Source organism: Chelon labrosus (assembly GCF_963514085.1).
Source record: "Chelon labrosus genome assembly, chromosome: 13".
Taxonomy (NCBI): Eukaryota; Metazoa; Chordata; class Actinopteri; order Mugiliformes; family Mugilidae; genus Chelon; species Chelon labrosus.
Window position 1 is genome coordinate 10278501 of NC_140346.1, and position 24621 is coordinate 10303121.

At 42.8% G+C, this 24621-nt stretch overlaps 2 protein-coding genes across 2 annotated transcripts; one reads left to right on the forward strand and one right to left on the reverse strand.

Annotated features, from left to right (window-relative positions):
• The first annotated feature begins 203 nt into the window (after positions 1–203).
• Positions 204–6233, forward strand: dhrs12la (dehydrogenase/reductase 12-like a). Its single transcript, XM_084559011.1, has 9 exons — positions 204–387; positions 1410–1492; positions 1602–1697; positions 1816–1897; positions 1989–2050; positions 2409–2513; positions 3427–3517; positions 3637–3774; positions 5360–6233. Exons 1-9 carry the CDS (start codon positions 237–239, stop codon positions 5473–5475), a joined length of 924 nt encoding a protein of 307 aa, XP_084415137.1. The 5' UTR covers positions 204–236; the 3' UTR covers positions 5476–6233.
• Positions 6234–6238: 5 nt separating this feature from the next.
• Positions 6239–24296, reverse strand: wdfy1 (WD repeat and FYVE domain containing 1). Its single transcript, XM_084559010.1, has 12 exons — positions 23896–24296; positions 22006–22073; positions 21804–21877; positions 21605–21659; positions 16054–16204; positions 15857–15969; positions 13452–13578; positions 11856–11961; positions 11565–11666; positions 11349–11479; positions 11146–11254; positions 6239–9911 (listed from the first exon to the last, which is right to left on the reverse strand). Exons 1-12 carry the CDS (start codon positions 24030–24032, stop codon positions 9852–9854), a joined length of 1233 nt encoding a protein of 410 aa, XP_084415136.1. The 5' UTR covers positions 24033–24296; the 3' UTR covers positions 6239–9851.
• Positions 24297–24621: the final 325 nt, after the last annotated feature.

The following is a 24621-nucleotide window of genomic DNA, read 5'->3' on the forward strand; positions in this document are numbered from 1 at the left end:
CTCACCCCAAACCCCTCCTCATCAGATGCCAGGCACACTCTCTCCTTCATTGTATTTGTACAGTAAAGCTGTGAAGAGGATGACAGTAAAGAGGTGTACAGTGAAGAGGATGACCTCAAACATTTATCCTTCATGACCTGAACACACACACAGTGAACTGACCACCGAGGCAGAGCTATAGCTTATATGGAAGCAGTTAGATTTGCAGATAACATGACGCTGATATAATACGGTGCATGGTGATGTTTTGCAGGAATGCCTTTTTGTCAGCTTCCAAGCGCTTCGTGGAGAAGGACCTGGAGGTGTCCGTGGCTGGACGCTCCTTCATGATAACAGGAGCCAACAGTGGCATTGGGAAAGCCACCGCCATGGCCATTGCTAAGAGAGGTACCACTCCTACGACCCTGTATGTCACCATGTCAGCTCAGATATAAAGACAAAAAAAACATGTGTTGAGATCAAATATATTACAAACAATCTCTCTCTAAAGCTATAGTATATCAAACGAATAAAGGGAAAGAAATAAACAACTTATAAATTATATATTCGTATACATTGCTTGTTATATTACAACTGCCCCTGTATTAAAGACAATAATTAATATGAACAGGAGTTAATCTTGCAAGAAACCTGACTGTCTTGAATGTTTCTGTCCTGGTTAAGTTGGCATCACATGTAGTTATCGGCGATAATGTTGTTAATATCACAACTGACAGAATCCGGGAGGCACCAAAACAAACAATTGTTGTTTCACTAAAGTAACAAGGCAATAACTGGCCTTTGCCCATCTTTCAAAGAGCAAATTGATTTTATGCTGCACACAGCAAGAGCATCAGGACAGACTGAGAGTTGGTTACCTCCCTCAGAAGTTGGGGGTGTGCAGTGTGTCCCATGCAGCTCTTCATCTAACAGCTCACCGTGGTCACTAATATTTGTTTCATTACTGTCTGACATACAGTATTTCAAATTCATCACCTGTTTAAAAACACTAAAACATATTCTATTGTTTTGTGGACACATCTTTGATGAACAATAGCAGCAAGCACTAAGCTCACTGACAAAGCACACTGCACTTCCTGTGACTACTTCACAATAAAAGTAATCAGAAAGTGAAATGCTTTTAATTGCAATTTTATTGACATAGTAGGAAATATATTGGTGAGTATATACTATTATAGTATATCCAGTTTATATGGATTACACTAGCACTACTTAAAATACAGTATTCTTTTCAGGAAAGTTGTCACAGATGCCCAGTTTATGCAAAGTAATAATGCATGTACATATGCAATGCTGTCATTTGTAGGACATTAGTGAGGACACTCACCAATGCGTTATCCATTTTGGCCATTTGTTGTGTCATAATACAATTTCTTGTAGCCAGTATGATGACTTGATATGTGTCTTAGGTGGAACGGTCCACATGGTGTGCAGGAACAAGGACAAGGCTGAGGAGGCGAGGGCTGATATTGTCAAGGAGACGGGAAACAAAGTAGAGTGTGACTCACTTTTCACCAGAACAACACAGACAACCTTCAGATTGACGCTGGTGCTCCAGATGTGACATTATTCACTATTGTAAATGGCTGCTGTCATTGCAGGAGGTTTATGTTCACATCCTGGACTTGTCTGAGACTAAGAAAGTATGGGAGTTTGCAGAGGCCTTCAAGAGGAAGTACAAGGCCCTCAATGTGCTGGTAAGTAATATAACTCATGCTGATTTGATTGCTTTATGCTGACACCTCCCTGAATCCTGCTTTTTTGATATTTTTGATTGAATACAAGTAAATAAATAAATAAATTGAATCTGTGCAGATCAATAATGCAGGCGCCATTATGAGTCAGAGAGATGTGAACACTGAGGGGCTTGAGAAGAGCTTCGCTACCAATGTTCTGGGTGAGTCAGAGGTCAGGGTTGAGGTGTGAAAGATGCTGAGAAGAAGGACACATGAGAATAATTCTGATACGTTTCTTTGTGTGTTCTTAAGGGGTTTACATTCTCACCAAGAGTCTGATTCCTTTGCTGGAGAAGAGCGCAGATCCCAGAGTGGTGAGATACGACCCGCTTGTTGTGCACATTCAGGCTTTCTTACTGCTCTAGGCTGGTTTTTCCTTACAGGAGCTACATTATATACTAATTTATTGACCTCTAAATATAGACAGTATGTGCAAATAGCTTGTATTGTAATTACAGTTTTGTACACTTAATAGAGGAAGGTGGAAGAAGAGTTGAGTTCTTACATTCAAGGAAAACTGATAAAAGGTTCATCTTACTTAGCTTCCTATGATTATGAATTGAATATCTTTGGATTCTCTACAGCTGGTTGACAAAACACTGAAGATGATTTCTGGCATTTACCAGTCTCCCTCTCTTACCATCACCCCTCTCTTCTTTCCTCCATGTTCAGATCTCAGTGACATCAGGGGGAATGCTGGTGCAGAAGCTCAGGACAGGAAACCTGCAGTCTGAGAGGGGGCGCTTCGACGGCACCATGGTCTACGCCCAGCACAAAGTAAGACCTGAGCTTGAAACCTGCTGAACGGTGTGTTCAGACACAACTAATAATCAAAACTGAATGTAATTAACAGGATGAGCTCAATCAGAACGAATCAATCAACCAAATACTGAAATAATTAGTTGATTCACCTGATATAATTTATTGGAGACAATTTTTACATAAACTAATTAGGGAGGCACAGCACAGCATATCTGTGGCTAAAATGATTTTGGCTAGTAAATGAAAAAAAAAATAAAATAAAAAACATTATTGTTCAGAGATTAGAATTTCATAGAATAATTAAATCTGATAACGTGGAGTGTGACTGCAGAAAAGGGACGCCATTTAAAACCCAGTTCTGAATGGGGATTTCGACATGGCCTTATTGACCTCTACAGTACACGCCAGTCACGTAACATCCCCCGGCACCAAGACGCCATCCTGTTCTTAAGAGCTTAAATGATTAGTTAATAAATCAGTTAATTAAGTGACAGAGTCAGAAAAAATGTTCTTCCAGTATATTGATAATGACAATTTGTTCACTGAAAGCTGTAGGAGAGAGGATCAGTCATGTTTCCATCAAATTATGTAGTCTCAAATTAAAATGTATGAATATTGGCAATTTTAATATTATTGCCTGTTGTATCAGTACAGTATTGGCCACAAGAAACAGCCCTGAGTGTCTCTTAGTGTCGGCCTCTCTATCCTGCTAAAGTTTCTTGATTGAAATGGCCAAAAATAAAACAAACATATTAGCAGTTGGAAGCTTTGGGTTATAAAAATTAAACATCACCTTTAAAATTTGTCTAAATGTCATCAACTGTTTAATGTGAATTTAAAAGTGAATCAAAGAGAAGTGCAGTCCAGTCCAAACAAACAGCGTGCACCTCATCTCTTTAAGATACCTTCGTACATGTTTGTGTTCCAGAGGCAGCAGGTGGTGATGACAGAGCAGCTGGCAAAGGCTCACGCTAACATCCACTTCTCCGTCATGCATCCTGGCTGGGTGGACACTCCAGGTAGCGTCCTCTCTTTCTTACACACACATATATATTTTAGAATATTGTGGATTCAAAAGACCTGATGTAGATTAATCTCCATGTTGGTTTCTCCTCTGTCTGTTATCTGTCTGTCCCAGCTGTGGCCAATGCCATGCCAGATTTCCATCAATCTATGAAGGACAGCCTGCGGACCCCAGAGCAGGGAGCTGACACGGTGGTGTGGCTGGCTGTCTCTGAGGCCGCCACCACGAACCCAAGTGGACGCTTCTTTCAGGGTATGTTGCAGAAATAAAACGTGTTCCTTCACCCGGTTTTCAATTAGAGATTTGGTGTATTTGACCAGAAACTTAAAAGGGTAATTTCCCATGCCAGGAAAAGAGAGAGAGAGGCGGACAGTGGTGCTTGAACTGTGTGTGTGTGTGTGAGAGGGTTTGGCATGTGTCCACTGCAGCTGGAGTGGGCTGGTTTTGGTGCCAGATACTGCCAGAGAGTACAGTGCCTCTATGAGAACACACACATTGTCTCGGCTGCAGCCTGAAAGGACGAGCACACTTCAGCAAAGACACAAACATACTGCATTCATGTTTGCATGTGATGTAACAGTAGGCGGTTATTTCTGATGTCCTAATTTTTCAGGATTCACACTTAAATATATCTGAGGTGGCATAAAAAGAAAAATATATATATATAACAGTTGCGCTCCCTGAAGCTGGCTATGCAATGTGAACAGCAGCCAGGCTAAAACCGTAGCAGCTGTCAGCACCGCTAGTGTGACACCACTGACAAATTTTGATCCTAGCTTTTAGATGCTTGCCAAAAATCCCGGTGTTTCAGTCTTGATCTGCATATCCCAATTAAAACTGGAAAAATGATTTGTCTGTTGAGCATTACGATTAAACTGCACAAGCTGAGTGAAAACTACGATTATTATACTGATTTTTTTCTTGAAATGCTGGGTTGCAGTCTTTCATCTATCTATTATCTAATCTTTTACTAGTTCAATACATACATCTGTGAACATTAGGGAAAAACTTCATGGTTAAAGACGTTGATTGTAGTGGTTTCACACAACTAGATCTACTGTACAGTGTCTGCACAGTCTAGCTTGTGTCTACGTGTTATGTTGTAGGAGTGTGTTTAGTCCCTTCACCATCAGACCTGTAGCAAATACTGTTACTACTGTTGCCACAGTAACCAGGAAGCTCACCGTCACATCTCTGGAGCCTATCTCAGCTGTCATCGGGCGAGAGGTGGGGTACACCCTGGACAGGTCTCCAGTCTATGGCAGGGCTAACACAGAGAGACAGACAACCATTCATACTCACATGCACACCTACGGCCAATTTAGAATCATCAATTAACCTAATGAGCATGTCTTTGGATGGTGGGAAGAAGCCGGAGTACCCGGAGAGAACCCACGCACACACAGGGAGAACATGCAAACTCCACACAGAAAGGCCCAGTCGGCCAGAAAAAAAAAAAATAAATAAATGTAAATAAACGTATTAATTGGTTAACCTAAACATATTAACTTAATCATTTTTCATCACTTTGTTACTAGAATTCAATATTAGTCTTTGTGGTATTAGGAATGTATTTAAAAAGTCTTACTGTTGACATGTTTTTGGATTCAGTGTCCAATTGGGAATGAAGATTAAGAAAGAATCCAGACCAACAGGCTGCTGTTTGTGATATCAAAGCAAACCCATGATAGTGTACTACTTGTTCCTCGACACTGTGTAGAAATCAATATTCCTTCAACGTGAAAACCATCCCAGGGTTTAGAGGATGCACAGCAGTCAACTCACTGTTTTACAAGTCTGGACCTTAAGGTTAACATCAGTGTTTGTGTGTGTGCAGACCGAAAGATGGTGTCCACCCACCTACCGTTGGCCTGGACCCACAGCTCCCCTCTGGAGGAGCAGAAGCTAATGTCACTGCTGGAGGACTTGGCCAAGACGTTTCAGCCACACTGAGTCAGCAGGAGCCCGCCAACAACACTAACGCCGCCAGTTTATACTGACCGAGGCTGGGCTCAGTATGTCATCACACTGCTGAAAATCTGCCCCGGGAGAGGAAAGGGAGGAGAGATCTGGGTCTTATTTGATCAAAAGCAGTGGTAGTTGCACTGTCAGTGGCTTGAAGTGGAATAAATATGAAGACGTACTGAGAGCTAAGATGTGTTTTTGAAACCCAGCCTTATAATGCAAGATTTAACTACAAGTGAAGGATTTTCTTATGCTTTGTAACTATTTATATGATAAAATGTTGTGAGCTCAACGGGACTAAATGTTTTACTGTAGCATTGTGTTTGACGGTGACGCTATAAGCTGCTGAGAGAGAGAACGCTCATAGCAACCCAGTCAGTCGCTGTGACTTTACTGTAGTTGTCAATCAGATGGGAATCTGATGTGACCAAAGTCACTCACCACTCCAGCTGTGGGTTCAATGTCGCGCTTTGACAAACTAACCAACGTGCATTTAACAGCTACGTGAGTAACTTGTGTATCTGCTTTAATGTAGTGTAGCTACAGTACAGGTTGAACCCAGCTGGAGGCAGAGTGTCCTCTCTACGAGTCGTGTGCTTTAAATACACAGCACAGCAGCACCACTTGACATGTTCAATAAAATCTATATGTTTTTGACAGTGACATCTACGGAGCACCTTTAAAACGGCCTTTTACTGACACCGACTTGTGTTTGTCTTGTAAATGCTCGCTTGAATAAAGAACTTTAATGATTGTTTTATGCTGTTGCGTCACTAAGATTCTTCAGGAAACAAAAATCAGTCAAATAAAGATATCAAATATCTTTATTAAGCATCGTTTTCCCTTCTCTGTGCTCTGGTTTGAGGGCACAGGAAGACTAAAAGTCAGTACTGTAATGTCAACAAAAGTATTTAAAAATACAGTTATTTGGAGATATACATTAACAACATCCTGTAGGAACAGAGAGTGTTTTATACAAGCAGAGAAAAAGTCAAATCAGTTTGAGATTACGGGCCATGGTGTTGTGGAAAATGAGTTCGTTTTTAAATGCCGCTGTGGCCTGTGATCAACCATGTGACCGCCATCCATCCTAGTGTTTGTTGAACTAACGATGACAAAAACTAAATGACTCCTGCAACTGTCCCATCTGGTGAAAGACACAGAAACCATTTACAATGTGACGAATTCATCCCTTCCTTCCTGCCAGACAATCTGAAGATCTATTTCATTACCTCTTTCTGCGAACAGCCAATCCTGACATCTATCATACCCCAGGATGTCCATCTGCCGCGCCCGTCTTACAAGGACGAGATAAGGAGAAATGACTGGATGAAGCTTGGATGTCCAGTTTACTGAAATAGGAAAGGAGAGCTCTGACTCCCGATTGTACTGTAGCCATTAACCCTGTAGATCCCTGGTGGCGCTTTGTGGAGTGAGTTTGTGGAGTACTTACTTGGAGTAAGACTGTCGGACCAGATTGCCAGGATTGACTGACTGCTTGTCAGCCAGTTGACCATTAGATTAGACAGAAGTTCAGATAAAAAGAGAGAAAAAAACATGCAAATATATTTTAAAGCTGCATTAACCATTAATCCGTTGCATTAATAATAAATCTAATTAATTAATCATGTCTTAAGGCTTGCTGTTAGGGTGTTACAGGCACAACTTTACCATTTTGGTTCAGTCTTGCTATTCCGTGTTTGCAGCCGCTGCAGGCAGCCGTCTTTAATACATTTCTTTGATAAATATGCAGCACTTGCAAGTGTAAAGCATAACATAGCTGAAAAAGTTAGCATCCAGCTGGTAAACGTATCTAGCACTTAGCAGCTATTTGCTGTTTTTAACCATACATGCCACATACACTTGAAGTAACTGAATGTGTTGTCTTGATGGCACATTCTACAGTTTGGCTGGCCACAGAAGGCAAAACAAATATCAGTTAATGCAGCTTTAATTATACACTTGGTCTTTTATGCATAATATATTTAAAGCATGCTTTAAACCAGTGCTTCTCTTAGCCTAGAGGCCAGCCCAGTCTGGAGTCTCTCCGTTGGAAACTGATTATGCTCCAGCAAAGATTCGCGGGGGCCAATCAAATCGCTTGGGTGGGCTTTACGCGCTGACGGACAGAAGAGTGACAAAATGACTCTGAAGAGGTATTTAATTGTATCGGCTGAAACACGTCCCATAATGAAATACAAAAAAGTAAAATCTGGTTTTGGGGGCAGAACAGGAACGCTTAAATTTAAAAATAACATTAGTGTGAATCACTGGCTACTGACAAATGCACTTAGTGTCAGTCTAACCCCAAGTATGAGTACTGAGTGACATCTAAATACAACGGACGGAAACAATAGTGGACGGGACAACCTCTGCTCTCACTCAATTAACCAATCAATCAATCTCTGTTCACATTTACATGTGAAATACTACATGACGTTCCACACTTTCTGTACTATGAATGTACTTCTGAATGGAGCGTTAGAAGTGTTTTAGGGAAATGAAAAAAAAAATACTAGATGGGCTAAAAGAAAAGTAAACAACCATCTACAGTGATAAATACTTTACTACAAATATAAATATACACTACATGATCAAAAAACTGGAATGTGACTACATTGTGAAATCAGGAATTCCAACATTATGATGCTCATTTTTCCCCACTTACAATAAGGCAAGCATTAGTCTAACGTTAGGAGATATTAGCCGCTATTTACAAGGAAGCTACATCGAATCCAGCTTTTACCTCTCCCACATCGGAACATACAAAAATGTCTTGTTAAATTTCAAAAGACGGACACACCGAGAAGTTGTGCAATTCAGTGCAGTGCTGAGAGTCGTGAGACAGAGACGCACGGATGATGTGTATGTGTGGGGTCGGGGGGAGGAGAACCGGGGACAGAAAACAGAGTAAAAAGGGGAAAAAAACCAATAAAATACACGGGGTGAGAAGGAAACGCACACGAGACGTTGTTACAAGATCAATGCTTGAGAGTGGACGAGAATGAGTGAACAGTCGTAAGCACTGGCAAACCACTAGAAAGGCTTTGTGAGCGTGTCCTTCTCTCTTTAAGGCTTTTGAAGGAGCACAAACAGCCCTGATCAGATACCTCATTTAGCTGGAGACGATTCAACATGCCAGCATTTAGTGCTACATTTAGTACCTGTCCATTACCCAATGGCCTTTCCGCCTGCAGGAAATTCTTGCTGTTTATTTTGCACCATAACAGACACGTTTCTGAAAGGTGGTGATGCCGTGCTAATTTGTTTTACTCGTTTCTACCAGCATAGAGCTGGAAATTTGGAGCCACGAAGCCGGAACGATCACAACAAATCGCCCCTTGAGTGGCAACTCCGCCACCTCAGAATAGCTGCGACAGGATGCTGCCACTGTCGGCGCTCGTCACCATGGCAATGTATTCTAATTCCCCCAGCGCCTCACCTGGGTGTCACGAGGCGGAAGCAGGGTCACCGCTATCATGCAAACATCTGAATCCAATCTCCAAGGCAGCGGCTTTGAGCCCATCAAGAGATCTCCTTCATCCATCAAGGAGGGGGCCGCTGGATCGATTTCTCCCAGCGCGCTCCAGTGATTACACATTAATATTGGTTACGACTGACATCATCGGAGCCCCACCTACAGACAACCTACTGATGTAAAACCTCCTGAGAGTGATTTAAGGCCAACTAGTGAAAGAGAAAAGGAAACGAGAAAGAGAGAGGGGAACAGATGACTTTGATCGGTGGGAGTCGATTCTAGCGTCTACTACACACATGATGCAGGGTTATGTACACATGGTAAGGGTTTTACGTTACAGTGGGTTAATATGCAGCTAGTGGGCCACACTAATGAGCAAAACAGGAGGATGCTTTTACAGGAGGAATGGGAAGTCAGCGATTTAGTGAAACTTAACTTTACAGTGCAAGGGCAATTTAAAAAAAACAACCTTTGTCAAAAGAAGCATCGGCTATATTGAATGTAAACAGTAATATCAATACCAGTCCTCCCACAGGAGACACCATTACAATACATGCACACGTGTACACACACACACGCACCGTTGTGCTTAGGGTTCTGTTCAAAAATCAAAAATCAGTCCAACGCACTTTGATGCCAGACTGACAATTAGTCAAATTAAAGAGAAGTTTGTTTTGAGAAGCAAAAGGAATGTGGGAGGATGCAGACACACACAGACACACACACTCACTCACTCACGCACGCACGCACGCGTTCACAGAGAGCAGGCCGAGCTGAAAATCCCAGGCGTGATGGGGAAATGTACTGTACAGAGGGGTTTCCATGACATTGGAAGAGCAGGCGGAGCATGAGGCGAGAGGGGGCACTGTGCGGTGGGCTGGGCCAATCAGCGCGGGGAGAAGCCTGTTGCTAAGCTACAGCCAACCACCTGTGTCATATCCCAGATCTGCGGAGGAAGAGAGACACAGCCAATAAGCACCACAGAAGAGCTTCCGCATTACTTTCATTGTGAAATAGATTTAAAAGTATCCGTTACTTTTAGCAAGTTTGTAATCCGCTGGATTTATGACACCTGAGACTAACAATAAACATGAAACTAAAATGAGGAATCCAAGGAAAAAACAAGCGCAACTGCACAATATTTAAAGCTTCTACTGCAGAACTGTTCCCTCTACCCCCCCCACTGATGTCTATAAGAGGACTTGTTGCTGCATCGTCCACTTTCATTCATGTGACAAAAACAGCACCAGAAATGATTTGATATTTTAATTAAAACAACAGTTAAAAGTAAAAAAGTAAATGTTAAAAATCATTAATTCATTCACTAATTATCTGTGGCCGCTTTTCCTAGAGGGACGTGGGAGGCTGGAGCCCATCCCAGTGCTGTGATCATTGGACGAGAGTCCGGGTACACCCTGGACAGGAGACGCAAGTCTGTCACAGAGCCTCTAATTTAAAAAGTTTAAATTAAGGAAGACTGAAAAAGAGTCCACATCCGAATATCTTTCTTAAAAGATTACATTTTCATAATGCTAAAGGATATATACTGACAATACTTAGGTTATTGTGTGTTCAAACTAGATTCGAGATATGATATAGATTTGTCCTGTTGTTTTTAGGACCGGAGGCTGTTATTTTCTTTAAGGCTTTGAGTTCCTATGAAGCATAATTGTAAGGATTTGTAGGACTTTCTTTAAGATTGATTGATTTCCTACAAGAAATTAGTCTGGAAGCTACCGCAACTCCCCCAGCCACAAAACGTTTGTGGCCAAAAGTCGGCCTTAGGTAGCTCCGCTGGGAATCGATTATGCTCCAGCAAAGATCTGGCAGGCAATCAGATCGTTTCGGTGTGCTTTATGCAGGGGCAGACAGAATAGTAACGGAGATTCTGTTTACAACCAAATTAATCTGTTTGGTTGTAGGACTATCAAATTGCGTGCAGAGGTATTTTAATCTGTGTATCGGTTGAAACACACACAATAACGAAATCAAAATGGTGTGCTACCGGACTCGTATTTTGAGACACGCAAACAAGACATATGAATCTGAGGAAACGGCGGCTTGAATGTGTGGCAGGGATTTGATTAGCTTTGGTTTGAGTGCTCCATTAAAGGGCCTGTGTTTGTCCGAGTCTGATCACATGTGTGTGAATTATCTGGCACCAGAGAACTGTTGTTGACCTTAACAATGCGGTCGCTTCCACAGGTGACCATCAGGCCTCTGGATGGGTCCATGTCCATGTGGGCGATGTTGTGCTTCCCCTCGTGGAACGTGGCCAACGGTGTTCGACTGCATTGACACACACAAACACAAACAAAATAAAAACACTCTAAAGGTACTACAAAAACAAGAGTCTAACGTGACGAATTATGAAAATACTCACTCTTCTTCTTTGATGGTGTCAAAGCAGGCGTCACACACCCGCACGGGGAACTCGAAGCCCATGATTGGGAATGAGGAGCGTTTGGAGCTACATTTTCCACACACAGCCTTGCCGCACTTTCTGCAGTGGTGCTGCACACAGGAAAAGACCCACACATTAGCTGAGCTGACGATGAGAGAACCACGGCTACTGAGGACACGGGTAAGACCCTCCTACCTGTCTGAGCCCAAGGGTCTTGGTGTCCCACATCTGTTTGATATTCCAGAAGAAAGGCTGCTCACACTTCTGACAAGAGTCGCTGTCTAACCACTGAGGAGCCTGCACAGACACAAACAGTGGAAGGCTGACATTAAACACGCGGCGACACTGTCCTGTCGCCCACCCACTGTCCGATCATCTGTACACGAGCAAGGAGCATAAAATACAGAGGAGGAAACTAAACTATTTACAGTGACATTCAGTGCCTAACACCAAAAAACGTGACTTAATCAATATGTGCAGCTGTACCTCCTCTCTTTGTGTGTCCATGTTCCATACTGCAATGCCCCCGTCGGCTGAGCACGTCACCAACTGCCTCGTCAATTGGAGATAACGCACAGCCTGAACGCGCTCGCTGCAGGGGTGAAGGAATCAAAGAATGTTTCCATTTTACACAGGCTCGTTTCTCAGCAGCTCTCACAAATGTCCATGGAGAGCAATTTCCAGCAAAAGATAAACAGACTGTCAACTGCTTGTCTAGAGCCAAACAGCAGACAAGAGTTGGCAACCCCCCCGCTGGTGAACGTGGTGGAGCACATCAGAGCTAAGGATTTACTCACGTCTCCTCTAGCACTGGGAAAGATCAAAACAAGTTGCTATAATTAACATCCCTATATTAGCAATAGCTGTAACGACCAAGCATAATTAACAAGCTAGTAACAATCCAGCGGAGAAGCCTTGCTTTACTCTGTAGTTTAAGAGAGCATTTATGCATCTTTGAGCTAACTAGTTTTGGTTTCAGTGAACCACCAGCAAAACAGAACTGGCAACTAGCAGGCGAACATAGAGAAGTAGTTGGTAGTTTCATTGCATACAACAGATACACCAATCAGGCATATCATTACAACCACTGACAGGAGAAGTGAATGACATTGACCATCTTGTGACAATTCAATGTTCTGCTGGGAAACGTTTGGACCTGGCATTCATGTGGATGTTACTTAGACATGTACCACCCACCTAGACCAGACCAGCCCCCCCCCCAACCTATAGCAATGACACTCCTTGATGGCAGCAGCCATCCCCAGCAGGATGGAGGATGACACGGGTACACACACAGAAATACTTTAGGAACAACTCAAAAAACATGAAAAAGTCCCAAACTGATCAAGTACCAAAGGCCCCCTCTAACAACATCCTGCTGCCAGACACCACAGGACGCCCTCAGAAGGCCCATGTCCATTCTCTGATGAGCCACAGCTGTTTTGGAGGCACAAGGGAGACCTACACAACATTAGGATCATCATAATGTTATGCCTGATTGGTGTAAAGCACCACTAGTACTAAAGCACCAGACAAGAACAATGACACAAAACAAACTGTCTGAATGGTAAAATAAAAGATCATTACACGTGTCTATACACAGGTAAAATATGGGAGAAGAAAAGGGGAAAAACAATGACAATTGAGGAGAGATCAAGGCTTGGTCAAAACAGGATTAAGGACCCGTCAGAACTACAGGAGCAGTAGTACTCTCATTTCTGTGGGCGTCTAAGAGACAAATGTCTGTAAATCCTCCTAGGGTGCAACCGGATATATAGAGGCTTGCTCCGACACGCATCAGTGTACATGGGGTTTGTTGGTAAATCCTGTAACTGGGAGGTGGTGAAATATGTATGAAGGAGGAGGGGTGGAGATAAAAACAGAGTCAGTCGCTGCCTGGGGACAGCTGTTACTGACACCACTGAGACCTGCCTCTGACAAGAGAGTGTGGACGTGAGTGTTTCAGAGGATACTGTAGATGGACGCTGCTGTTAAAAGAAATGGGTAAGGACGTGGAACCTGTGGCACAATTACCAACAGTTTTAACAATTAACTCGTCTCTGTCAACACAGTGGAACTTACTGATGTCCCTGCAACAGCAGCGTCCGTCCTTTGCGGCCCCCAATGTCCCACATGATGACACTGTGGTCAGAGGCCCCAGAGAAGAGCAGCCTCTGGATAGGGTCCCACCACAGGGCTCCTATACTTCCTGGATATGATACAAACACACACAGGAAAAGAAATATGTTATTTTTATGAAGTTATTTCAGATATTACCATGTGCTGCTTGTTGAGAGTTAATGTTATGGTCTGAACTGTTGGCGCCACCCAGTGGTTGCTGAAAGAAATGCAGGCAGCTTCAACCGAATACTTTAACCAGATCGGGCAGTATTTTTTTATTTTTTTATGTTTCTTGTAAGTACTTTGCAATGCTGATTTGAAACAAAACCAAAGGGCATTTGGCAAGTGTGTGTTTTGGTTGTGCAAATCGACCAAATGGCACTATAACTACAATACCCAAAGGCAAGTATCAAGTCTTTGGACAGTGGGAGGAAGCCGTAGTGCCTGGAGAGAACCCACGCAGACACAGGGAGAACATGGAAACTCCACACAGACAGCTAGCTAGCCAACTTTACGGATTCTTAGGTGTAAAGTAAATGTCAGATGAATGTATATAAAGTAAAACCACTGATGAGACACTGAAAAGTGTGACCTATTTGTTCTGTTCCCCAATTTGAATTGATCATACTTTCAGCACAGCTTGAGCGCAGCGCCCCAGCTATTAATATGTATAACAGTCTGCCCAATTAATATGTATTATCATGAGCACCAAAACACATCTGCATATCAAAGGGAGAGACGGGGATTTTAAAACTGTCGTGGTGCATGGCTTTGCGTCCTTTACGTTTCCTCAAGGGAAAGGACTTCCTAACATGTTCGTATCATCTGGCCAACCTGCAGGCAATATGTGATGTAGTAAAATGGTGTTTTTGACTGGTGGAGATCGTCAACTGGTCAGATGAGTCAACCCTCGCCTTGTTCTCAAGCGGCTCATGAGCGATGAATGCCCAAAGAAGAACACAGAGAAGTGTTTGTTTCACATGACGAAGTGTCCCAGTGGCTCATTTTTGGTGTCCTGTCCATTTACTCGGCGCTGCTACGAGTGAACTGATCCCCTGAATACAAATGGACTCATGGAGTCGTGTTTTCATCCTCTGATCGTGCGTTTCAGTCTTGATGACAATGGAAATACTCCCATCTAAAAGGCTCAAATTGCCACAGAATCGCTCGATGAGTATGAAACCTAAACAGTTATGGGAATTTCTAGAGCAGCTAGCGACATGGTCATTCCCATCATCTTTATCATCATCCAAAATGGGATAGAACGAAATCTGACTCTCACTTAGAAAGCAGATGACAGCCCCCAAAAAGCGTTTGCCACACTTTGCCATACACGGCAAAACGTGTGCACCATTCCTTTATGTTGGCTTCAGAAGGAAAATACCAGCAGTTTTGCATGTTGAGGCCGAATACCTGTTGACATCCTTATCTGTGTGGTTACCTGTATGACTGATTAACAGGGTAGGAGTAGTTCTAGATAGAGTAGGGAAACCTGCTTGTCTGTTTGTTCCAGAGTCGAGATCAGCAGCCTGATCGGATGATCTACCGTCCCGTTTACTTCCCCATGAACCGTCTCTTCTTACTTTCACCCCCCTTCCTCCTCAGTAAACTCTGGCTGATACTGATACAAAATATTTTCCATAAAAAGCGCAATTGTCTTCTCTTCTGGGCTCCTAATCACGATAATCGTTGTCTGACATTTTATTGTGAATGCGTCACTGCTCTACAGAGTTGCTATTGAGTCTGTACTCGCCCACTGGAGTTCAAAGTCGCTGCCTGGTCGATGATAATAATGTGTTTAGCCAAAACTGGCATCCACTCTAAAGTCCACAGAACGACCGTCACGTTTATGGTAGGTGATCAGGAAATTCATGTTTGCTAACTATTGATACCACCTATTGAGTCATTCCTATAAAAGGTCTGCAACGTGGCATCGCGTGGTTCTCGTCAGACTTTCCCTTGAGCATGTGAATGCAGCACCAGATCACTCAAGAAAATAAATAAATAAATAAATTGAAATCAATGGAAAATTTGGAAATTTCATTCAAATACTAAAGTGCCAGTTGCACTTTAACTCACTGTAAAACTTCTTCTTAAAACCATAAGTATATTTTCTCTAAACCTTTTAGAGAAATAACAGAGCACTTGTAGTCATACTGGGTTCAATTGGCCTCTCATGTTCCTGCATTACAAAGTCATAGTGGAATGTGGGTCATCTATTATTTATTGTGGTCACTTCTGCAAATCTTGCTTCGCCATCGGAGCCCTGCTTTTGCGTGGGAGTGAGCAAGCATTTGCGCCATCAGCGACACTTTGACAAAACTCCGCGAGTGAGTGGCATTCCTCACACGTCGACATTTATGTACCTTCGTGGCCCTTCAGTGTGGTGATGGTGGAGTACGTCTGCTTCTCCAGCTTCAGCAGAGTGATCTGTCCTGAGTAATCGCCGACGAAGGCGTGCTGCGTCTCGTGGTCATATCTGGGTGAGAGTCAGGGCTTGAACTGGCTCTGCTAGGCCTCTACTTACTATGTACTGCACACATGGCTACTGAATGAAGGATACTGTAGGCAGGAGGCCCAGGCAGTGAAGTAGTGTCTCCCCAGCATGCTGCCACTCTGGGTGCACATCCAGCTCACACTCTTGTCATGGCCAGTACTCACCACCCACTCACTCTCCAGGGAGAACACCATATCTGACACACGGTTCTGGTGGGCTGCAAAAAAACAACAACACACAATCAGAAATACTAGATAAACATCAAAATCCCTTCTGTTATGGATGAGCACCATCTAAGACTCATTTGGCCTTTCCACAAACTGATCCTATCAGTGGCTCTGCTTAGTGTCGCTCTAATCCAGACTAAGACAGACGGGATCCCTTCAAAGGATTTGTACTCACATAAATCTTACAGGTCCATCTTCAGATCACCTCTATTTGTATGCTTGTGTTCTCATAGTGCATGGGATTTATGGGGCTCAGTTAACAGAAATAAATATATTGTTATTAGTGCAACTACCTGTAACTGTTCATTACCTTTGAACGAGCCCTTAATATGTACATGGGGAGTGGAAACTCTTCCACAGAACCCATTAAGTTGCCACGGCATGTTTCTACACTTACCCCAAATGGACAAACCCGACACTGGCTCCAGAGAGGGACTTTAATGTATTTAAGTTTCAGTGGCGGCCAGCGTCAGCCTGGAAGCTGATTATGTTCCAGCAAAGATCTGCTGGTTCGATCAAATCGTTAGGGAGGGCCTTACGTGGTGATGGACAGAGGAGTAAAAGTAACGTAGTCATACATGTCATCTGAGAGCCATGGAGTCGAATTAGTTTGCATCTAAATGGCCGCTGTTGGAAAAAAAGAGCTGTCCAGATTCCACTATTGCATCTGTTGTAAAAGATATTGACAGGAAAATAACTTCCAAGGTTGAACAGTTAACAGCAATTAAAACATTTGTCGAGAATGCTTTAATCGATGTTGCTCTAATTGGTTGTAGGACTATCCAACACACCCCATAATGAAATCCCGATGGAGAGTTACTTTTCTGACAAGAACTGAGTGTAGCTACGCCGGGCGAGGCCAGCATAGCTTCTCCTACAAACTCATAAATGGTGTGGCGCTCAGTTGATCGCAATCTGCAACATCACGGCTTGACACAACATAATCCTACACACTGGTCGTTTAACTGTCCCGCTGTGTTCATGAGTTAGTTGTTTACAGGATGTGGGCAACTAATTTCTACACCTTCTGGCATGTAAACAGCTTCCAGGTGAGAGAAACATGGTTGATAAAACCGATGGGAGAGAACCAGTGACACCAATAATGCCAACCAAAACCAAAACACTGACACTAAGGATAATTCTCTGCAGGTCCGTTGCTATGAACAACCCATCTACCGTCCAAATTAATGCCCAAAAAAGCTGAGGCCGTTACTGCATTGTTCAGAACAACCGTTTTAAAGAAAAGCCTAAAATTATTGCTGTAGTCTTGCATATAACATTTCATGCAAACTGGTCTGGCCTTATGGTGTGCTGCACTTCGAGTTGTTAGACGTGATATTAATGTAAAACATCACAGATGAGTCACCTCAGTCTCAAGAGCATAAGATCAATGTGAAAACTCATTCCATTAGTGCCTTCTTGTACATTGCAGCCACATGGCCAAATAAGGAGTCATAGCTCTGGTCCTTGAGGCCAACACTCTCAGATTCCCTGTCTTTTCCCTTCTTAATGCTAATCCTTTTTTTGTTAAGGTTTTGCGTGTTTTTGGATTGTTGTGCACTACAAAAAACACTTTTCTTCCCCAAATCCCTGTACTGCTTAATTATTTAATTGTATAAACGGCTGCCGTCCCTGTAATGACTGATGTGACTTATATACTTTTCAGTATATTCAAAAGACAGTTTGTCTGCATCACTGTGAACAAATGTTAATGTAAAACATATTTTGCTTAGCAGTGAATGTGAGTCACAGAGATGAAAGCTAGTCTCCATCATTCTGTCACAACAATCTATAACCAGACTGAAACTACTCGAGCTGTTTGTGTTTCTGATCACTAGTAAATGGGTTGCAGGACAAGTCAATATTCCCTCGGAGATTAACACTAAGTGCCGAAAGGCAAATAACAATGTTAAACTTGTGTCTTAGAAGTGCAGACACACACTAAATGCCTGTTTGATCAGACCGTGAGTCATGTTTTTGCTGTTCGGGCTCAGCTGCTCTGTAGAAAGCAGATGGAGCACTGCCGTGGTGATACGTGGTGTTTTGTTCTTTCAGGCCACAGGTTTGCCCCTAAAGCTTTATTTTCCACTGAGGAGGCTAAATAGTTGCTGATACAGTCACAGGAAAAAGTTCTGTTTATTACAAAGCAATGGTATCAGTATGGCGGGTGAAGAAACGAAGCAGCAATGATAAACAAGCCAGGTCGCAAAGCCATTACTGCGGGTATCTTTTAAGTTCTCTCAGACCCACAACAAAATATTTCCCAATGATTCAACGTTTATCTTTCACCTCAGGCAACCTTAAACCGCAAGGTGTGTACTGCCATATGATAAGACTTGTGCAGTTTAACAACAAAACTTTATTTGCCGACTACCATCTTGACACACAACAATTGCACTACCACTTCACAATAAGGGCTTTGCTTTGTCCCTCATGACACATGGTCAACTGCATATGACGCATTCAGCATTGATGGTAAATGGTAAATGGCCTTGCTTTTATATAGCGCTTTTCTACCTATTGGTACTCAAAGCGCTTTACAGTCATAGACACATTCGCTCACACAAGCACACACACATTCACACACCAGTGTGGGGGGAGCAACTGGGGGTTCAGTGTCTTGCTCAAGGACACTTCAGCATGTGGCACATTCCGGGGATCGAACCGCTAACCCTCTGGTTCGTGGACAACCCGCTCTACCTACTGAGCCACAGCCGCCCAGTAGGTAGATCAGTCACATGTGTGTATGAATAAGTTTTTCATTTTTGAAACTTAACATGGACCCTTTCTCAGTGCAAGTATGTCTACCAGAGCAAATGCCAGACACGCCTCAATGACACAGGAGGCTTGATTAAACTGAACCCACATAAATTATTTAGCTTTATTCACTATGTATATACACTATATTACCAAAAGTATTCGCTCACCTGCCTTTACTCATTCTATGAACTGAAGTGCCATCCCATTCCTAACTCATAGAATTCAATATGATGTCGGTCCACCTTTTGCAGCTATTACAGCTTCAACTCTTCTGGGAAGACTGTCCACAAGGTTGAGGAGAGTGTTTATAGGAATTTTTGACCATTCTTCCAAAAGCGCATTGGTGAGGTCACACACTGATGTTGGTCGAGAAGGCCTGGCTCTCAGTCTCCGCTCTAATTCATCCCAAAGGTGTTCTATCGGGTTCAGGTCAGGACTCTGTGCAGGCCAGTCAAGTTCATCCACACCAGACTCTGTCATCCACGTCTTTATGGACCTTGCTTTGTGCACTGGTGCACAGTCATGTTGGAAGAGGAAGGGGCCCGCTCCAAACTGTTCCCACAAGGTTGGGAGCATGGAATTGTCCAAAATGTTTTGGTATCCTGAAGCATTCAATGTTCCTTTCACTGGAACTAAAGGGCCAAGCCCAGCTCCTGAAAAACAACCCCATACCATAATTCCTCCTCCACCAAATTTCACAGTTGGCACAATGCAATCTGAAATGTACCGTTCTCCTGGCAACCTCCAAACCCAGACTCGTCCATCAGATTGCCAGATGGTAAAGTGTGATTCATCACTCCAGAGAACGCGTCTCCACTGCTCTAGAGGCCAGTGGCGGCGTGCTTTACACCATTGCATCCGACGCCTTGCATTGCACTTGGTGATGTGTGGCTTGGCTGCAGCTGCTCGGCCATGGAAACCCATTCCATGAAGCTCTCTGCGTACTGTACTTGGGCTAATCTGAAGGTCACATGAAGTTTGTAGCTCTGTAGCAATTGACTGTGCAGAAAGTCGGCGACCTCTTTGCACTATGCGCTTCAGCATCCGCTGACCCCTCTCCGTCACTTTACGTGGCCTACCACTTCGTGGCTGAGTTGCTGTTTTTCCCAAACGCTTCCATTTTGTTATAATAGAGCTGACAGTTGACTGTGGAATATTTAGGAGCGAGGAAATTTCACGACTGGATTTGTTGCACAAGTGGCATCCTATGACAGTTCCACGCTGGAATTCACTGAGCTCCTGAGAGCGGCCCATTCTTTCACAAATGTCTTGTTTCACAGTCTGCATGCCTGAGTGCTTGAATTTATACACCTGGGGCCAGGCCAAGTGATTAGAACACCTGATTCTGATCATTTGAATGGGTGAGCGAATACTTTTGGTAATATAGTGTATATGTAGATACATTCTCTGTATTTAACCCACCCAAGTGAGCCATGCAGGGAACAGACGTTTTTAGGTGCTTGCACAGGGCACCTCAGCCAGGGGATCAAACCAGCGACCTCGTGGTCCCAAAGCTGCCTCCATAACGACTATAAATCTGCCAGAAGTGCAGAATCCCAGACTGAATATGTAATGTGTGTAAGACAATGACAAAGGGAGACTCTGTCCTTGCAGCGTCTTACACCGCTCAGCCTCCCTGATATTTAATTATTTCATTGAACTCTACAATTTTATAATTCTGGAACAAAATCAAAACTTAAACATATTTACTACCAGTGCCAAAGCTGAAAATGAAATCAACTTTTTTCATCAGCCAGTTTGCTCAGTTTAAGATTTATGCACTGTAATAAGCCAAGCTAGATGTATTGTAAAACCAAAAATAAAAACACTAAGGAAACAGTGTTAGACCTAATATGATCATATGCAGCTCTGATTATTCTAGGACAAGCTTAACAGGATTCACAGTTTTACACAGCTCACCAGTTAACCCGCTGTCAGTAAAAAGAAATTTTTTAAACCCTCAATCTGTAAAAGTTCTGGCATAGATACTGTATACACAACAACCCACAACCCATCAGCTACCGCTGCTGCTGCTGCTGCTATACTGGTACAGGAAGCTACATTCATTAAAGGGGTCTACAGGACACTGTGTGAGATGGATGTAATGAGCCTGGGCATGACATCAAAGCCAGACTATTCCAACAATAAACACTTGAACAGCCTTGTGTTTATTGGCAGAATAAAAGTGTCAGGCAGCAGACATAAATGTGAGCAATGGACAGTTTTAAATATCTATGTTCTGCTTCGTAAACGTTGCATGGGGAAGGAGCTACTCTTGCTTAGTTCAGTGAGAAGACCTGTATGCTAACATGACTTAGGTTTTTAAAGTCCACAGAGCACCTTTAAGACAAAATAGAGGGTAAAGAGCTAGGTAGACATAAGAGCGCACAAAATGTGCAGAGCTGTTGACAAAACACAACGTGCTTCAAATCAAATTTACTTTTTTTAGTTTTTAGGTAAAACTTTTCAGTTATCTGCTTCTACTAAGAAGTGAAACAAAATATCACCCACAAATGAGGGCACTGACAGACGAATGTGCTTCCTTTACTCATTATTTAGCCTCATAGAAAGCTTAACATTCATCCAATCATACTGTATGGGAACCCTTATTTGATTTGTCATGATCTCACCTGGATATGTTTTGACGTGGTTCATCTTGTTGAAATCTTCAGAGATGAGAAACTCCTATGAGGCAAAAAACAAACAGACAAGCGCACACACAAAAAAAAAAGTAGTTTCAGAACAAATAACCTAAGGTGCTTTTTGAGCAACCGAAAGAGTGAGTCTGGAGTGACAATACAAAGTTTTGTTAGAGTTAACTTCACTCACCACAACAGCTCCATTGTCCTGGCCTATGAAAATGCGCCTGCTGTCGTGGTGGTACGACATGCAGGAGCATGGAGCTAAAGGAGACAGGAGTAGACATGAGTAGGGACATGGTGGTAGTGGTATTCCTTTATCACCATAAATAAACATGTACATATATTTAGAATTACTCTTCCCACTAAGAAGCAATAGAAGTCTTACTTACAAGAGACTGTGTGGTAGATGCTTGGCCAGTACTGACCGCTGTCTCTCTTCAGCCACACCCGGATGGTTCTGAGGGTCAGAAATACACCGATCAGCCACAACATTAAAATCACTGACAGTCGAGATAAATAACATTGACCATCTGGCGACAATACAATGTCCTGCTGGGAAACTTTTGGTCCTGGTATTCATCTGGATGTTACTTAGACATGCACCACCCACCTAGACCAGACCAGACACCCCCACCCCATAGCAATGACAATCCTTGATGGCAGCAGCCATCCCCAGCAGGATGCAGCCTGACACAGGTACACACACACACATAAACGGCCCATGTCCATTCTCTGAAGAGTCACAACTATTTTGGAGGCACAAGGTACACCTACAAAATATTAGGAAGGTGGTCATAATGTTATGCCTGATCAGTGTATGTCTTTTAAAGCCATCTCCAGTGTCTGCAAGAGCCACTCAGATGTCATGCTTGGCATAAAAATGGCCCTTTGTTTCCCAACAATGGAAATATCCATTAAAAGGAGCTTTCATCTTGGACTACGACACATTCTTCACGTGGAAAATTAGACCTAATGCTGTTGTTCTGCTTGACTTGACTTCTTGTTCATAAACTCTCCACAAAATGACATCTAAGTTGTGCCGATTCATTACTGACCCCATTCTGAAACCGACACTTATTTGACCTTTAATCGTTTTGCAGCAACATATCGCTCACACTGTCATGTCAACAGCAGCCTTCAGTTCAAGTGCATGCAAAATAAGCTTTGCTCTGTCTTTTTGAAAGTTTATACTCCTATTTCAGCATGAAGCATGGAGAAAGTTTACACTCCTATTTCAGCAAACGATGCAGAATAAATGATACTGAAAGCAGCAGCTGCTGCTGCGCAACTCTGTTTCATCAAGGAACCTGCCGGAACCATCACACCACAACTTCTCCTTTTTCTGTGTCAAGTGGGTTAGATGTGTGATGGCAACTGCATCACAGTTCTTTACAGCAGCCAAGTTCATTTCACTTTGAAGGGGAAGCTGCTTCTTTACACTTCTTTAACCAAGTGTGAGAGCCTGCACAGCGCTGAAGGTGATGGACTGGTCCAACAATGCTTACACTTTCACAGCTGAGATTATTTGACTACTGTGAAACTGTAGTTGCAGTGCTTTCTTGAGGTTTTGGTTTTCTATCAAGAAAACAAAGGGATTTCCTTTTATGCCCAACATGTTTTGATGTGGTGTTCAGGGGGCACAGACCACAGCCACTTCAAAACATACCATGTGCCGCTTACTTCACATCTTAAACAATATCAAAGAAAGAATTGAATAGTCCAACCTATGGTACACTATTTAGAAAATTATCTTTATTACAATAAACACTGGGCAATAAATGAAGACTTCGACTTCAAGGTTTTGCAAAAAAGCGTCTTGAACCTTTGGAGATTACGAGGAGCACTTGAAGGCAGCAGGTCGTTAGTTTGAAAGTAATGTTTACTGTGAGAGCCGGAGAGCTCAGTCAACATGGGACACGTTTTAATAACGCTTTCTATACCATATCATGAGTCATAAAAATCGCCAATCCAGAATAAAAGCCAGTGTTGTTTCGTGTTTATTTTTATTACAGTCGGCTGTTTGTTTGCGGATAATATGTGGAATGGATTCACTCTTGGTAAATCTGAATCCCAACACCCTCCTACTCCCTCTCTTTGCTTCCATATGGAATAGCCAGCCACAAAAAAAAAAATGTCCGCCCGAGACGGAAACGTATCGCTTTTTTATCCCTTCATTTCGCACACCTTAAACCAGTGTACCAAGTATTAAGTATGTACTGACCAGCAAATAGACGGCGCCCGCTAGCTACTGCTACCGTTAGCCCGCTTGGCAAACTCACCTGTCCTCGCTGACCGTGATCACCCCATCTTCTTTTGGTATTAAAACGGCTGCATTGACAGAGTCTGAGTGTCCCTCGATCTTGTTCAAAAGGACCGGTCTGGCGGTCTGGGGCCTCGAATGAATTTCTGCAGCCATGGTTTTAAACTAGCCAGCAGTGTTTTCCTTCAGCTGATTTTCCTCCTCACTCGCCAGTAAAGGAGGATCAGCTGACACCCGGAGCGCTGTCAGGATTACCGTAATGACCCCGTGAATGCGCCCCAACAAATTCAGACGGGGAAAAACGAGCATGAGCGAGAATTCGGTTTCGGTAGAGGTAGTACAGAGCAAAGCCCAAATGCCCTGGGGTTGCAAAAAACAGGATGTGGGCCCTTTAGAAAGTGTGTTTGAAACTCGAAGTACTAATGATTAAGCATTTTTTAAGCATGTAGAACTGAAAATTCTCTGGTAGAGGAGAACCTCCGCCCATCCGCTTTCTTTTAATTTTTTATCTTGAATGCAAAATAAAAACTATTCTGACATAGGAATTTAAAATCCTATATGATACAGTCTTGGACAGAAATGATCACTTACACAACACTAAGTTATATATTTGGCATTACAAATTTCAAGTATCAAGCTGAAAAATGTAGCACATAAAACTAAAATAAATCTGCATTAGAAATTAGGTTCATTTGAATTCTATTTCTAGAACTGTGATTTAATGTTCTAGAACTTTTTGTGCATC

Coding starts and splice junctions, on each gene's coding strand:
- dhrs12la (XM_084559011.1), top strand. CDS start 237: ATGGTGATGTTTTGCAGGAATGCCTTTTTGTCAGCTTCCAAGCGCTTC. Junction 1,493..1,601: donor TCAAGGAGACGGGAAACAAA/GTAGAGTGTGAC, acceptor CTGTCATTGCAG/GAGGTTTATGTTCACATCCT. Junction 1,898..1,988: donor CTTCGCTACCAATGTTCTGG/GTGAGTCAGAGG, acceptor TGTGTTCTTAAG/GGGTTTACATTCTCACCAAG.
- wdfy1 (XM_084559010.1), bottom strand. CDS start 24,032: ATGGCTGCAGAAATTCATTCGAGGCCCCAGACCGCCAGACCGGTCCTT. Junction 16,205..21,604: donor CCACGTCAAAACATATCCAG/GTGAGATCATGA, acceptor GTTTTTTTGCAG/CCCACCAGAACCGTGTGTCA. Junction 13,579..15,856: donor CACACTGAAGGGCCACGAAG/GTACATAAATGT, acceptor TATCATATCCAG/GAAGTATAGGAGCCCTGTGG.